Here is a 16,813-nt window from a genome sequence, read left to right on the forward strand (position 1 = left end):
TTTTTTTATCATTTAAGTCCATTGGTAAATATCACCATCTGCTGCATATCGCTTTGGTTTTGCTAACTCATGATTTTCTTTTTTTGTTTGTGGTAGCCCACAAGGACAGCAGGTGGATATTAAGAAGTCGAGCTACAAGAAGGTGAGACATTTTTAAACCTCTGCCTGGGGCTAAATGGTGTGTACTGCAAATATCTGATTGTTGAAATGCTGAGACATCTGGCCCCTGCACTGTGCACATTTCTCACCATTGTCTTGTGCAGGTATTTCCCCAGAATGTTGTGCTGATATCTCACCATTGCGTTGTCCTGATATCTCACCGTTGCGTTGTCCTGATATCTCACTATTGCGTTGTCCTGATATCTCGTCGTTATTGTGCTCAAATGTCATTATATTTTCTTAGTCCAGACATCATGTCATTGGGTTGTCAATATATTTTACGTTTGCCATTGCATTGACCAAATATCTTGACATTGTGCTGCTGAGATGTCTTCGCATTTCTTTGTCCAGATGTCTCATTGCATTGCTCAGATATCTTTCCAATGGAAGGCCCTGCTGTGTATCTTGTGATGGAGGTTACTCGCTATATTGTTGCAGATATATGTTTCTGTGCTCGCATAGGTCCAGTAGGTCACCACAATTGAGGTGGACAGTTGTGACATGCTAGTACTCTATGCATGTCCTTAGCTCGCACTTTTTATGAGGCTGACAGTTTGTGTACCTTTAAATATATTGATACTTGTTATTTACAGTGCTTACAAGTAGCCAGACTGCAGTATTCAGGCCAAGGAAAACAAGCTATTGTTAAATTATATTATTTTATTGTGTGCGTTGTGGGAAGAACTACAGCAATGGTTTTGGTTCAGTTTGATGCTCCTCTATAATCTCCCTACCTTTGATCAAAATGAAGTGCTAATGTGTTGCCTTGCCATGGTTTCTGCAGCTCTCAAAGTTCCTGCATTGTATGCAACAGAGAAAGGTCCTGCAGGTGAAGGAACTGACCAAAGGAGTAGAGAGCATTGTGGACATCGACTGGAAGCATTATGAGTAAGTTATCATAAGACATACGTTGCTTATCAGAGTACCTTTACTTTCAACTTTGAAATGTCGTGGGCCTGTGCGTCATCACACTGGCCTTAGGATAGTTTTGGAACTGAGGTCCATCGCCACCCATCTCTGCACCATCCATTCCCATTTTTGGGAGAGGATGGAGCTAGGCTACAATTCTTTTCAACTAGGGGATAACAAGGAGCCAGGGCTCCAGTACCTACTTCTTTAGGACTGCATGGTAAAATGCTCCCTCACCTCCCATCACTGGGACCACACGAAGGTAAGGTTCCCTCAATTCCCTCTTGCCTCTTTTGCATAATGCAGAGACTTGTGTCCATCACAATCATTATTCCAGATAGCATTGAGGTTCAACTCCATCAACTTTAATATTTGTACTGCTTTTTCTGTACTCAATCACCTTGCACATGTTTGATAGTAGAAGGCATGTGGCCATTGCAAGGAACCTCGTCAGTCTTAGCGTAAATGCCAGAAATTACTTCAACATGCAAAATTAACATTTTAACCTGTCAACCTCATGTCTTGTTTAAGTATCAGATCATTTGTGGTGCCAGATATGGAGTCTGCGGCCATTGAAACTTCGGAAAGCAAAGAAGGCAGCGGGGACCCCACATTTCAGCCTCCAGAAATTATACCTCTGTATGGCATATCAGCAAGGTTGGCACCACTCTTCAAGGAGTCTGGACACAGGTACTGCATGGAAAGCTCTCTATCTGGGAATCTAAACGGCTCATGTCGGTCAAAAATGATCATTTTCGGTAGCGGGGACAAATACACGCAAGGTTCAGTGTTGCATAGAAGCACCCTGGAGGAAGGCCTTGTCTTTAGGTCAACTTGTAATAGTTTGTATTTAGAACTATGTATGCTACATGTGCACCATCATCTGGATTTAAGTACGAGTCCAACACTCGAGCTTCACATCCAAGGACATATTTCAGGCTGGATAGATTAAAGATTCAGATGCAAAGAGCAATTTCAAGATGGTTAACAGAGCTGTATACCCAGGGATAAAATACAGTCTTTTGTTGCCCAAGAGTTGTGCTTTTGTTGAATACCTAATTTTTGGAGGAGGGAAAACATATGTAGTACTCTTCTAAGCAACACACATACATCACTGCCTGACGCTAGCAGTATCCACAATAAGTGCGTCAATGTCTGCTATCAAGTAGAGGTGGGCAGGTCTCGGGTGAAATGTGGAACTTTTGTCATAGGCCGTTTGCCCTGTGGCTAAAGGAAGTAGTGCACTCTCATTCTCATGCTGGCAGAGCTCCCCCTCCCCTTCGCCCGCCCCAAACCCCTCCCTTTTTGTCTTATACCCTCCACAGTGCACCAGATTTTCAGATACAACAGCCTGTCATAAGTTGCTTTGAAATCACCTTTCGTTCAGGTTGAGCAGTGCTTAACTGAGCTGTTAGCAAACCTATTGTTCTTGTTTCTTTAAGGAAAGGAGACTATCTCTTAGCCAGTGACGTCCGAAGCATTGTCATCAGCTATGCCAAGAACAATGAGCTTGTCGATGAAGTTAATAGAAAGTAAGTGGTTTTAGCTTTCAGTGTGTGAAAGGTGGGTCTAACTTGTGTCCCCATTGAGTGTATTTTTCAAAACAAGCTCTCTCTGCTCTTTCTTGCCCTGGCACAGTTAGACATTTCTCCTAGACATCATTCTGACTTCCTGTATGGGGTGCAGAAAGCTGCTGTGGTCCTCTTGTAGCATGCATTTCTAGTCGGTGGAAGGTTGACAGCATTATGCAAGTGGGGGTCTCAGTATTATGAAGGAAAGCTTACTTTAAACCTACCTACTGTTCATACATGGTTCCAGCCAATACTGCAGATGTTCTATTCAAAAATTCTAAAATGAAAAGGGATTAAAGCCTTACTGCAGATACTTTGTTCATTAGATGCCAGACGGGATCAGGATCATATTAGATTGTTATGACATGAACAAGCGTCTTCACACGATTAGTCTGGCTCAGATGTTGAAGCTAACGCAGGGTGCGGAGTGAATGTCATTTCTGGATCTCCAAAAGGCGTGTTTATATTTTTCCATCAAGATAAAGTGTTGTCAGTTTTCTGAAATGTAGACCTTGCGATCAACATTATCATTATCGATAACTGCATGTTGCCGTGAACTCCAGCCGAAGGTGTTCGCAGTGGTTCGTTCTGTAATGCCAATCCACCTCTGTCTTCTTGAGGTTCATCTGCATCTCCTTTCAGAGACGGATAGATCAAATTACATCCTACAGTCACGTCCTCCCACTGGCTTGTCTTCACATCAGGACTATGCAGCATCATTTTGCGGATAGCTACACTCAGTCTACATACAGGGCAGAAAGTGTGCAGTTCCAGGCTCTGTATTTGAATGTCTTCATTGGTAGAGCCCAGATTCTGACCTGCTGGTGGAGGTTCCATTTTATGCCCGGATTCCTACTGTCATTCTGATCCCAGACCCTCGCATTCTGTCTGATGAGCTTAATATGGAAGTCATCAGTCGCATCCCTTCTTGAAGCTCCCACACCCAGATCTGCACATGAAACCCTTGAAGCTCTGCACCACTTTTGGGCCTGAAGACCCTCCCCGAAAATATTTCTTTCAAATCCCCCTAGATCATATCAGTGCAGTAGTTTCATTATGCAAGCAGTGGGTAGCAGGGTGTTGGGTTTAGTCCTGTGCTGCATGCATCTTTGCTAGTGCCACTCGAAGAACTTAATTTTGTGTTCATAGCTTTTTTTTGTGCATAATTTGGAATTTGCCATATAATCCATCATATGCTGCATAATTTGAAGATTCAAACGAAAAAATGTTTTCTAGCTCAAATGGATCAAACGTTTATAAACATTTGGGGATATGTGTTCATGCACAGTGGAAGGCCCATTTCAAAGGTTAACTGATCATCTTTGTTTATTTCTGTATTTGTTCCTTAACCTGGTACTTATGATGTGAAATCTTTGCCCAGACAGAATCACTATGTATAAAAGTCACAAAAATACTGAAGTAATACTATCAGAAAATGTGCCGCATAATTTCCGTTTTCTTGACACATAATTTAGTCAACCCTGCAGCATAATTTGGTGGTTCCCTGCCACATAATTCCAGTGGCGCTGGTAAAAGCTGGTCATATTTAGGACTGGCCCTGGAGCTGAACATTCTGCTGGTTACGTTCTTCCTTACAGGAAAGAGGTGTGAAAGCAGACTTCTTCAGAAAACTGCAGCTCCACGTTAGTGGGAGATCAATCAAGGCCTTCCAATGTTCGTCTTCGAGAGCTGATGCTGTTTGCAGGGATATATTCAAGACAAAAGTCAACACTCATTGTCTGGCGTTTGCATTCCATCTGTGGTGTGAAAAATCCACAGGAGATGCTGGTTTGTTGACTCATCTCGAATTAAAAAACTATAGGAGATGCTGGTTTGTTGACTCATCTCGAATTAAAAATCCATAAGAGATGCTGGTTTGTTGACTCAAATCAAGTTAAAAATCATGTAGCTTTTGGCGAATTCTGATATTCTGGCCTCACATTTTACGGTTCGAAAAAGTGCTTCTCCTTCCAAAGGGCAGCTTTTGGTTGCTTGCCCAGATTCCGGATGTTTAAATTCATCAAGTCATGCTGATTTTTCACCCTCCAGTTTTTGCTGTGCAGCTAGCTGAAGCACTAGCTTAGCAGAAGACAACATTGCTATTGTACAAGTGGCTAGGAGGGAATCGATTTACACATGATCTATTATCCTGTAGCTCTCATGAATCTGCTCCGTAATACCTTCCTGACCGCTTGGTCTACCTGTACTACTTGTATCATGACTTATTTGATTGTATATGTTCCCTCTTTGTATTTTGATGTATTGTTAATGCACCTGTCTGACTTTGCACACTGTACCTACACCACCTCAACCATCCCCATTTTTGTACTACTGATGCACCTCAACCATCCCTACTTTTGTACTACTGATGCACCTGTGTGACTATACATCCTGCACGCATCTACCTCAACTATGCCCACCTTGATGTTATCTCCAAAAACACTTATAGCACGCTTAAACAAGTATATGCTTATTTTTGTACTTTTATAATACTGGCGCAACTGTTTGACTATGCACCCTGTACTACCTCACCTATTATCTACCTCCTGTTTTTTACCTACCTATGTAACTATGCACCTTGTACCTAAATACCTCAACTATGCTATTACTCCATACCCCCCGAGCCCTTGTAAAGCGCTCTGATATCTGCAAAGATCTTGTTCGCGCTATATAAAACTTTCAAAATAAATAAATACAATTCCAAATCTGCAAGAGTGTTGTCTCTGAGCTTTGAGCAAGTTCTTTGGATAATTTGACCAGTATTTCTATTTTGGCCTCAACTGGGATTTAGTTTGATTTCTGAGCACATCACTGATCGGCTATGAAAGCATATTTTAATATTTCTTCTGAAACATTTCCTTATACACTGAAGTGTGCATCATTTCATCAGTCTCTCTTTTTCCTTCTTAAATCCCATTTTGGGCTTACTGTTCCGTACTTCATTTGTGTTAATTTCATCCTAACTTGGAAAACCTGGTTCATGGGCAAGCTTCAGGCTTTTCTGATGAAGAGCATTACTTGCCTTCTTTTATGCAAAATTTAATTTGACCAGAGACCTTTTCCTCCCAGTCCTCCAGACCACATCATATTTTCCAGTCTAAATTTCTTGAGCACTCTGAAGTTTTACCTGGAAAGGATGAAACCCTTTGGACTGTGAGCATCTACTTTTAAGATTGTCTTACTCAAGGTAATAAAGCAACCTAAGCCATTGTCACGATCTGTACAGTCTCTTGCCTTTCAAATTCCGCATACATATAGGAGTTCAGGCTCGTCTGTGTTTACTGCTCATTACACCACAGAAGGTGGCTTTGGGTGCCTTCCAAAGGCACAAACTTATCAGAGGGCATCAGTGTGAGCAAATCCAGAGGCATAGCTCACCTGAGTCACTTTCAAGAAAAGAAAGGCAGCTTTTGGATAGAATGTTCGACCCTGCTCATTTTCTTCAAGCATATGCTTACCCCTCTCTAAGCCTTTTAAACTCTTTAGTCATTTTTCCCAATCAGTTAGACGCGAAAGTAAGGAACAATTACCTTTGTGGTGAGACATGTGGGCATTTAGTATACTGGTAGGTGACTAACCAATTTATGGGCACAGTTTACACATGTTGACGTATGCTTGTGCACAAGTGCGCTACACTTCTTATAGTGAAAATGTTCTTTTAGAATCGTTTTTTGGGTTCTTGCTGGGGCATTTTATTTCTAACCTGTTATGAATGAGGGAGAATCATGGATAAGAGTATTGGAAATGTATTTTTTCCTATTTGTTTAAAAGTAAAATTTTAAAAAGAAAAACCTGTTTAATACATAAACATAACTTTCACATACGTATAAATTGACCCCTTGCTGTCTCATGAGTGACTGTAAAATACTGGATTTCCTCCCCAATCACAAATACATTCCATAACTGTCACACACACAATTTGGAACACATTCACGGCCACATTATAAACCCCAGAAGCTTACAACAATTGATTTATTGAAGATTATTGACTGATGTCGGAATTAGCCTGATTTAAATTGGCCATGCCACAATTTGCCTTTATTACACTGTTATAGGAACATCCTAAGGGCACCCACACACTGCCACTGAATCTTGATCTCCTAGAGGCCCACTCACCTAGTGTCCTGTTGAGCACCCTTTTATATTCACTCAGTGTTAGAAAGTGTATGGGAGAACTGACCCAGTAGTGCCATTGGAAACCACAGTCCTTTTGAAAAGCATAAGAGTATAGAGGGGACGGTGCACTAGGAAAGGTTTGATTTGGAAGCACTGCTCTTAACAAATAATCTCCATATACCTAAGTAATATGGTTTGATTGTTGAGAATTCTGCCCTGTTTGTTATTGAATTCAGCACTGTTTACATCACTGCCTCTCTTCATTTCCTCCAGTAGAATTCTACACACTACCTGTAGAATTGTGTTAGTCTTTTCGTGGAACTGCACATTCTAGTAAGGAGATTCCACATGTTATCACCGTCTGATGTTGAAGTTGTGATTCTCAAGGCACTCTACTCGAAGTGGGTTTATTTTTTGCAAAACTTTGTTATGCCATAGGTGGCCCCATCATTTATGAGAAAGAAAGTACCTCAATGAACCAAATCTGGATACTGAAAGTTTTTGATTAGACACTTTAGATATGGACTGGTCCAAGTGACACTAGAGTTCTTACTGATGGCCTGGTGCTTTGAGAGGCTGGGAGAGATATAATTGCATGTCATGAGTACCGATACGGTTGCAGTTGTTGGTATGTATCTTCCTTTAGACTACTGAACTAATTTTTCTGACCTTAATTATCTGTCCTCCTAGCCTGGTGAGAGTGGACCCCATCCTCTGCGACTGCCTGCTGGAGCGCTCAGAGTACCAGGAAGTGGCAAAGCTGAAATGGGATGACCTTATTACCAGGTAAGCCAACTCTGGTTTTGGAAGGTGATGTGACCTTGTGAATAAGTTGCAGGTTGTTGAGCCGGGTTGCACGACGGTACAACGCTGGTAAATACATTGCATGCATTTGACTCGCATTTCTTAGCACACGTTTTTACCGCAATTATGCATTTACATCGCATGCCAATACCACAATGTAAAAACAATGTATTTGTGGGGGTAGACCCCCACCCTTCCAATTTACCTTAAATACGTGGTATTGGCATGCGTTGTAAATGCATATTTGTGGTAAAAATGTGTGCTAAAAAATGCGAGGCAAAGGCATGTGATGTATTTACCTATTTGTTAAGGCTGTTTCCTGTTGAGCGGTAGATTTGAGTTTTTTCATTTTTTTTATTTTAGATTATTGTCAAAGCGAATATCTTACTTGGTAAATGTACATTTGTGTTTTGAGTTCTAAACCCTTCTACTCCTCTTCACCTTCATGTGTGATTCTGATAAAATCAATTTAACACTGCTCAGTTCCCATATCTCCCAACAGTGGGAGCACTTAAAAATAAGAGTGTTAAAATGATATCTGTACCTAATATGGTGGAATGCAGGTTCCTACAGCTATATTTCACTTCATGTTGGTATCTGACACAAATTAGTGCCAGTCGAAAACCAGTGGAAGATTGAATTAGGCCTGCTGGGATTTGAGCCTAAATATTACTGCCTGATCTCTGCAGTGGATATGTTAATCCACTCGGTTATTTTGTCATGCACGTCATGCGGATAAAAAAACAATTCTGATTTCATAAGAAAACGAAAAATATATTACCTTTTGAGGTCAAGCCTAACGCTTGCAAAAGACATATTGTGGGTGTACCAAGTACATAGGCTTGCAGTACACAGCCTGCTCATTGATTACTATTTGTTAGCTTCACTGTCACTCTCATTTGTTTGCTTCTTATTCGATGACTTGCCTTGTTCATCCTGTGTCTGTCCCTCTCTGGAGCGCTGACAATTTACTTGTGTCCTTCCACTTCTTTTATTTAGGGAACCACATTTTCCTTTGTCTTAAGCTCACTACTTATTTTTATTTATTTATTTAGAAAGTTTTATATAGCGCGAACAAGATCTTTGCAGATATCAGAGCGCTTTACAAGGGCTCGGGGGGTATGGAGTAATAGAATGTAATAGTTGAGGTAGTTAGGTACAAGGTGCATAGTTACATAGGTAGGTCAAAAAACAGGAGGTAGGTAATAGGTGAGGTAGTACAGGGTGCATAGTCAAACAGTTGCGCCAATAATATAAAAGTACAAAAATAAACATTTACTTGTTTAAGTGTGCTACAAGTGTTTTTGGAGAAAACATCAAGGTGGGCAAAGTTGAGGTAAATGCGTGCAGGATGTATAGTCACAGAGGTGCATCAGTAGTACAAAAGTAGGGATGGTTGAGGTGCATCAGTAGTACAAAAATAGGGATGGTTGAGGTGGTGTAGGTACAGTGTGCAAAGTCAGACAGGTGCATTAACAATACATCAAAATACAAAGAGGGAACATATACAATCAAATAAGGCATGATACAAGTAGTACAGGTAGACCCAGGGGTCAGGCAGGTATTACGGAGCGGATTCATGAGAGCTACAGGATAATAGATCATGTGTATTTAGCCATGAGGATCGCTTTTACTTCTTTCTTAAACAGTTTGTTGGAGGAGATGAGCCTCGTTTCCGGAGGGAGTGAGTTCCAGATCCTGGGTGCCATTCCTGAAAAGGACCGTTTATAGGTTTTTTCCTTCCTGAATCTTCGAGGTTTCAGCAAAAGATTGTTTGTGCTTCTAGTAGTTCTAGAGCCACCCGAGATTGTCAGCTTTTGAGTGAGGTAGGCGGGTGAGTTCATGTGTACAGCCTTGTGAGTCATGCAGGCGATTTTCAGATGTATTCTGGCTTCAAAAGGTAGCCAGTTCAGGGATTTAAAGTCAGGGGAAATATGCGAGTTTTTTTGAGCCAGTGATGAGTCTCGCTGCAGCGTTAAGGGACGCTCTTAGGGGTGCCGTTGTAGTTAGGGGGAGCCCGCAGAGGGCGGTGCTTCCGTATTCTATGTGCGGGATGACTATAGATTGTACTGCAGTTTGGAAGTCTTTGGCTGGAAGGAAGGCTTTAAGTTTTCTCAAGGTATTGATTTGGAAGTTTGCTCCTTTGGTTGCCTTGCTGATGTGCTGCTGCATGTTGAGATTGGCGTCAAGTGTTATGCCTAAGGATTTTGCTGAGTCTACGACGGTAGGTTGTACATTTAAAGCTGTTAAGTGCTTAAGCCTTGTTTGAGCCGTAGAGATTTTTGCGGGAGGTGAGATTAGGAGGAACTCAGTCTTCAGTGCATTGAGTTTGAGGTGATTCTCTGCAAGCCAGGATTGGGTGTTTCTGATCGTGGTGTTCAGAAGCATGATGTCCTTGGGGGATTGTATTTTGAGATAGAGTTGGGTGTCGTCGGCATACATGTGAAAGTGAACATTGGATGTCTGTAGCAAAGTATTGAGAGGTTCCATAACTAGGTTGAACAGTGTTGGGGAGAGGGAGGATCCTTGGGGGACGCCTAGCGATACAGGTACCGGAGAGGACATCAGGTTGTTGCTTTTGAATCTTTGTGAGCGGTTGTGTAGAAAGGAGGTGAACCACTTGAGAACAGTCCCTGATATGCCCATTCTTGTGTTTAGCAGTTCGAGTAAGTTCTCATGTTTAACTGTGTCGAATGCTGAGGAGAGATCCAGAAGGATAAGGAGGCAGGTATCATTTTGGTCTAGGATTTGGAGGGCGTCGTCCACAATGTGAGTCATGGCTGTTTCGGTACTGTGCCCTGAACGGAAGCCTGACTGATGAGCATTGAGGAGATCAAACTTGTCTATGTGTTTAGTCAGTTGTAGTTGAACGCATTTTTCCAACAGTTTAGCGAGGGTGGGAATATTTGTAATAGCGCGGTAGTTGTTTAGATCAGTGGGGTCTGCTGTTGTTTTTTTTAGTAGAGGTGTGACTTGTCCGACTTTGAGGGCATCAGGGATGGATCCTTGTTGAAGAGAGCTATTGATAATTTTAGTCCAGAGTGGGAGGAGCAAAGGGGTAAAGTCTTTTACCGCGTTTGCAGGAAGGGGGTCAGTGAGGTGATTGGATGGTTTCAGGGTGCTGAGCAATCTGCCAATTTCTTCTTCGGAGTAGGTGCCAAAGGATGACCATGTAGCGTTGTTCTTTGGTTCAGGCGCTGCTGTGAGTTGGGGGTTGGAGTAAAGGATTGCGTCATTGAGGAGATCGCTTCTTATGTTGTCGTTTTTTTGGTTAAAGAAAGCAGAGAAGTCTTCACAGGAAGGTGTGATGCTCATGGTGCTGATTGTCTGGGGTTGTTCTTTGGATTGTGTTCTGATTAACTCAAACAGTTTCCTTGGGCGGTTTTTTGCTTGGGCGAGCTGGAGGCTGAGTGCATGTGTTTCTACTGTCTCCTAGTGTACTTCTCTCCCCCCGCATTCCGTGTTGCTCTCTCTTAACCATTTGCCTGTCTCTGACCTCCACCTGTGCCCTCCATGTTGCTTCCCCCACTTGTGTCCTCCGCTTTGTTCCCCCACCCATGCCTCTATGTTGCTTATTTATTTTATTTATTTTATTTTGAAAGTTTTATATAGCGCGGACAAGATCTTTGCAGATATCAGAGCACTTTACAGAAACAGGAGGTAGGGTTGACAAACTCTTGAAAACAATATAATATTCGGTAGTGAGTGAGTTGTAAAGTAGGGTAGCAATCGCACAATTGTATGCACACTAATAACAATCAGGAAACAATAATATAGAAGCCGTGCAATGTCGAATCGAATAATATTATAGCACCCCAGAGGGTGGGTAAACACACTGTTGAAAACAGTATAGTAGTCAGTAATAAGTCAATTGCAAGTTAGTAGAGCACTCAAATCATAGTGTAAACCATAATAAACAATCTGGAAACCAATAATATAGCATCCGTGCAATGATTTTGATCCAGTAGCAATCAAAAAAGAGACTAACATAGATAAAAATTCAGGTAGCCGATAATATAGGAGCCGTGTAATGTCATTGTTCCAGTAGCAATGGGGTTCAGGTGAACTTAGCCATAAGGATGGCTTTTACCTCTTTCTTGAAGAGTACAGTGGAGGGGATAAGCCTAGTTTCTGGCGGGAGTGCATCCCAGATCCTGGGTGCCATTCCTGAGAAGGAGCGTTTGTATGTTTTTTCCTTCCGGAATCTACGAGGTTTCAGGAGGAGATTTTTTGTGCTTCTGTTGGATCTTGAGCCTCCTGATATAGTCAGCTTGTGAGTGAGGTAGTTGGGTGACTTGTGGTGTACGGCCGAGTGTGTCATACAGGCAATTTTCAGCTGAACTCTGGCTTCAAAAGGCAGCCAGTTCAGGGCTTTTAAGTCAGGGGATATATGCGAGTGTTTTCTTGAACCAGTGATGAGTCTCGCGGCCGCGTTCAGGGAGGCTCTTATGGGTGCCGTTGTTGTTAGGGGGAGCCCGCTGAGAGCCACAATTCCGTAGTCTATGCGAGGAATGACTAGGGCTTGTACAACAGTTTGGAAGTCCTTGGGTGGTAGGAAGGGTTTGAGTTTTCTCAGCGTGTTGATTGGGAAGTTGGCTCCCTTAGTTGCTTTGCTAATATGCTGCTGCATGTCGAGATTGGAGTAAAGTGTGATGCCAAGGGATTTCGCAGAGTCCATGATGGTGGGCTGGACATTGAGTCCGGTTAGATGATTGAGCCAGGTTTGGGTGATGGCCTTTTTCGCAGGAGGTCAGATCAGAAGGAACTCAGTTTTCAGAGCATTTAGTTTGAGGTGATTATCGGCCAGCCATGCTTGGGTGTTTCTTAGTGTGGCATTCAAAAGTTTGATGTCTTCAGGGGATTGTAGCTTGAGGTAGTTGAGTGTCATCGGCGTACATATGGAAGTGTACATTTGATGCTTGAAGCAAGGTAGTGAGTGGTTCCATGACGAGGTTGAACAATGTGGGGGATAGGGAGGAACCTTGAGGGACGCCTAGTGTTACGGGCACAGGTGAGGACAATGCGTTGTTGATCTTGAACTTCTGAGACCGGTTGTGCAGAAAGGACGTGAACCATTTGAGAACAGTCCCGGATATGCCCATTCTGGTATTTAACAGCTCCAGTAGATTCTCGTGTTTGACCGTATCAAATGCTGAGGAGAGATCAAGAAGGATGAGGAGGCAGGACTCGTTGTGATCAAGGATTTGGAGGGCGTCGTCAATTATGTGTGTCATAGCCGTTTCCGTGCTATGTTTTGCTCTGAATCCTGATTGGTGAGGGTTGAGGAGGTCAAACTGATCAATGCGTTTTGTCAGTTGGAGTTGTACGCATTTTTCTAGCAATTTGGCCAGAGTGAGGATATTTGTGATAGGTCGGTAATTGTTTAGGTCGACCGGGTCAGCTGTGGGTTTCTTGAGTATAGGCGTGACTTGCCCTATCTTGAGGGAGTCTGGGATGAGTCCTTGTTGAAGGGAACAGTTGATGATTTTAGTCCAGAGTTGGAGGAGCAGGGGGGTGAGGGCTTTAACAGCATTGGCAAGTAGGGGGTCTGTGAGGTGATTGGCGGGCTTCAAGGTGCCAAGCAGCTTGTGAATTGATTCTTCAGTATAGGTGTCGAAGGACGACCATGAAGCGTTGTTTTTAGGTTGAGTGTTAGTTATGCATATGGAGCAGGAGTATCGACTTACATCCTTGAGGAGATCACTTCTTATATTGTCGGTCTTTTGCTTGAAGAAAGCAGAAAAGTCTTCGCAACTTGGAATATCCTTTGTTGAGCTGTTAGGTTGTAGAGGTTGCGTCTTGGTTTGGGTTTTGACTAACTCGAACAGCTTTCTTGGTCGGTTTTTTGCTTGATCCAGCTGTTGGCTAAAGAAGACTGATTTTGTGCGTTTGATTTTTCTGAAGTAGGCGTTTCTCTTACTCTTGAGCGTTCTAAGGTGCAGTGCAGAGGGGTCAGATCTCCGCATAGCGCATAGCACGTCTGTCTTCATTGAGTCTACCATCATACCATGGTTCGAGTTCTTGGTGGCGACTCTCTTCATTTGCAGGGGTGCGGCTTCATTGATTATTGCAGTCATAGTGTCTAGGTAGAGGTCGGTCAGAGAATATACATCAGAGACGCCCGTCGGGGGAAGAAGGAGACTGCCTGTGTGGGCAGGCAAGGAGTTTGGATTAAGATTCTTCATGTCCCTCTTCCAGATCTTGGTTTTGGCAGGTTGAGCCGGGTTAAGTTTGACCTTTTCGTTGATGAAGAAGGTGATGATATGGTGGTCTGACCAGTCACAGGGTTTGATTGCCTCCAGCTGGGTAGAGTCTTCTTTGGCGATGATAAGGTCAAGGATAGAGCCTTTTTCATGTGTTGGACGGTTGCAGATTTGGGTGAGGTCAAGCGCGTTGAGGAAAGTCTTAAGGCTATTCACCACAGCGTCTTTCTGGTCGTTCCAGTGGAGGTTGAAGTCTCCCAAGTAGATTTGAGTGATCTGTCGACCGGCGTTGGTGGTTATCGTGTCCATGAGTTGTTGGGAGAAGGTGAGGTTGTCCCCGGGTGGTTGGTAGATGACATGAAGGGAGCATACCGGTTTGCCCTCGCTAGAAATATCGAGGTAGATGAGTTCGCAGGAGGTGAGGGAGGGGGAGGGACCTTTAGAGACAATGAGGTTGCTCCTATAGATGCATGCGATTCCCCCGCCTGTCTTGCCATTTCTGTCGAGTCTAATAATGTGATAGTTGGGGGGGACTAGTATGTCCATTATAGGTGTGAAGGCTTCAGTTAGCCACGTTTCAGTCAGAATGGCTAGATCGAGGTCCATTGATAAGATGAGATCCGCGATGCCGGAGGAGTGTCTCGGGCCGATCTGCAGTTGAGCAGGATACACTTTAGTCTGGGGGTGAGGAGAGTGGGTGAGTGTTCTAGGGAGAGGGGGACTTTTCTGAGATTACTGGGGACGGAGCTTCTATTGCTCAGTGTGGGGGGCCTGAGGGGATTTGTGAGAATCGTGGGTATGGGAAGGTGTGTGGTGGGTGGGAGTTTTGTGGGACCTGGGCCATATGATCGGAGTAGAGTGTATAAGTCTCTGTCAGAGAGGTGGTTTAGGGTGCGACGGGGGCGGTCGGTGGCCTTGCGATCGGGGATAGAGGGCCAGCGCGGGGAGTGATGAGTGAAATGGTTTGAGGGGCGAGTGGTGTACTTGTTGGGCGCGGAAGTGGTGGGTAGGGGGTGTCTGGGGTGTGCGGAAAGAAGTTCTTTGATGATGTGAAGATCTTCTTTGACTTGTAGGAGGGTGGATATGATCATGTCCAGAGTTGGATTGGGGATGGTATTGGGAGTGAGAGCAGTGGGTGAGTGATTGAGTAGGGCAATGGGATGAGCACTGGATCGATTGGGGCGGGATGTGCACGCGATGGTGCAGGGCTCTTCGGCCGTAGTAGGTGGGGTGGCATTCGATGGATGAGAGAGTTTGTGAGCAAGGGGCGTGGATGAGGACAGGGGGAGGTCGGTAGCGTGGGTGATGGTGGAAGGCGGCGCAGGAGAGTTGAGGGATGAGTGTAGGCTGGAGAAGGAGGGAGTGACATGGTGGGGGCTAAGAATGGGGGGATAGAGGATAGGGGGTTAGGTTGAGGGAGGTGGTGTGTTCCGTGAGTCTGGCCGTAGAGTTGGGGTAGTGAGGAGTGAGAGTGGGGGGGGGGGGAAAGGGTGAGAGTTGGTCATGTCGCGGGCGTGGGAGATATGCTCAGGGCGGTGGAGGTGCGTTCTGCGAGACTCGTGTGGGGTGGGGGGTAAGGAGGGTGGGGGTATAGGGGATGTGTGAAGGGGAGTGATATTCGCCAGTGCATGAGGGGTGTGGGGAAGTGAGATCGAATGGGTGACTGATTACAGTGGGTTCTGCGACGCTCGCAGGAGTCGTGAGGTGGGGGGTAAGGAGGGTGGGGGCATGGGGAATGTGCGAAGGGGGGTGATCTTCGCCAGTGCATTGGGGGTTTTGGGAGGTATGATCGGGTGGGTGACTGATTACCGCGCTGGGGGGAGGGGAGAGGTGTGAGATGCTCCTCTGCTGTGATAGTTTAGGCAAGAAGGACTGACGCTTGGAGTTAGAGGGTGTTGTGTAGCCCGTGGTGTTAGGCGTGGCGGACCGCCTGTTGGAGATATGGTTTAAGAAGGTGGGGAACAGATTGTCGAGTAGGTCAAGGTTCCTATCTGTGGATTGGAATAGGATGATCCCATTGTTATAGATGGAGATGGTTGCTCTGCCCGGGAAAAGTTGGGATGGTGTAATAAAGAGTGTTAGGCCATGAGCGGATTTTCTAGAGGTGGAGATGGTGAGGGTGGCGAGGAGCACTTTCCTCCACTGTGCTCTACGTAGGGTGTAGAAGATGATATCGGTGCTCGTGGCCCCATTAATTAGCGAGAAGTAGGTGTCCACAAACGGGGTTTCGGGGTGCGCCTTCAGGAAGTTGTGTTTGAAGCGTTTGGCTGTTTTTTTGGTGAGCTCGGATGGATAGTTAATCTTGTATGTCTGCTTGCCCATGCGTTCCATGATGGAAGAGGTGTAGGTAGAAGAGGTAGAAGAGGGGGGGGGTGGAATGTGTGGGAGGATGGCCGCGGTTATAAGGCGGGAGGCATGGAGAGAATAGAGGAGAGAAATAAAGGATAGTTATAGGTGTGAGTTAATGAGGATGACTGACTAGTCTAAGATGGCCACCGAAGTGGTGGACTAGTCTAAGATGGCTGCCAAAAAAGAGAAAATAGGGAGGCAGGAGTATAAGTCCTTTGTCTGTTGTTGTTGGGTTAGCAAGTCCAGTTTCCCTTTCTATTAATGGGCAGGTCCAATTGGTCCAGCTTCTATGTTGCTGCATCCATGTTGCTGCTTGGTGAGGAGGAGAGAGCCTTATCTCAGTGCAGGTGACCCCTGACCGAGTTGGTATGCAGCCTCATGGTCATCTGTGGGCAGTGGGGCGATTTATTACTCTAGTTTATAGCCCCCGCCATTTTAGCCAAAAGAGAGACTCTGCCACGTCGACGCAAAACCCTTTGTTAGGGGGACATTTTCATTTGATCAATCCAGGCAGCGAGGGGGAAAACCGGCATACAAGTGTATTATAGTATAGTTATCTCCCACCCATGCCTTTGTGTTGCTTCACTCACCTGTTTTTTGCACTTTTTTTCTACTTATTTACTGATCCAATGTGGATTGGTAAATAAAAAGGAAAGGAAATAGGGGGCCTGCACCATTTATTAAAAAAAAAAGGCGGAAACC

The 16,813-nt window shown here is 44.4% G+C and overlaps 1 protein-coding gene across 1 annotated transcript in view; it reads left to right on the forward strand.

Annotated features, from left to right (window-relative positions):
- The window catches only part of EIF2D (eukaryotic translation initiation factor 2D), a 163,010-nt gene that overhangs the window by 110,555 nt on the left and 35,642 nt on the right, over positions 1–16,813 (forward strand). Inside the window, exons 8-12 of the mRNA XM_086923411.1 lie at positions 97–142; positions 944–1,047; positions 1,600–1,758; positions 2,511–2,600; positions 7,446–7,541. Coding sequence (XP_086779537.1) covers positions 97–142; positions 944–1,047; positions 1,600–1,758; positions 2,511–2,600; positions 7,446–7,541 — 495 coding nt within the window. The remainder of the gene's footprint in view (positions 1–96; positions 143–943; positions 1,048–1,599; positions 1,759–2,510; positions 2,601–7,445; positions 7,542–16,813) is intronic.

Source organism: Lissotriton vulgaris, chromosome 5 (genome assembly GCF_964263255.1).
Source record: "Lissotriton vulgaris chromosome 5, aLisVul1.2, whole genome shotgun sequence".
In the NCBI taxonomy this organism is placed as follows: Eukaryota; Metazoa; Chordata; class Amphibia; order Caudata; family Salamandridae; genus Lissotriton; species Lissotriton vulgaris.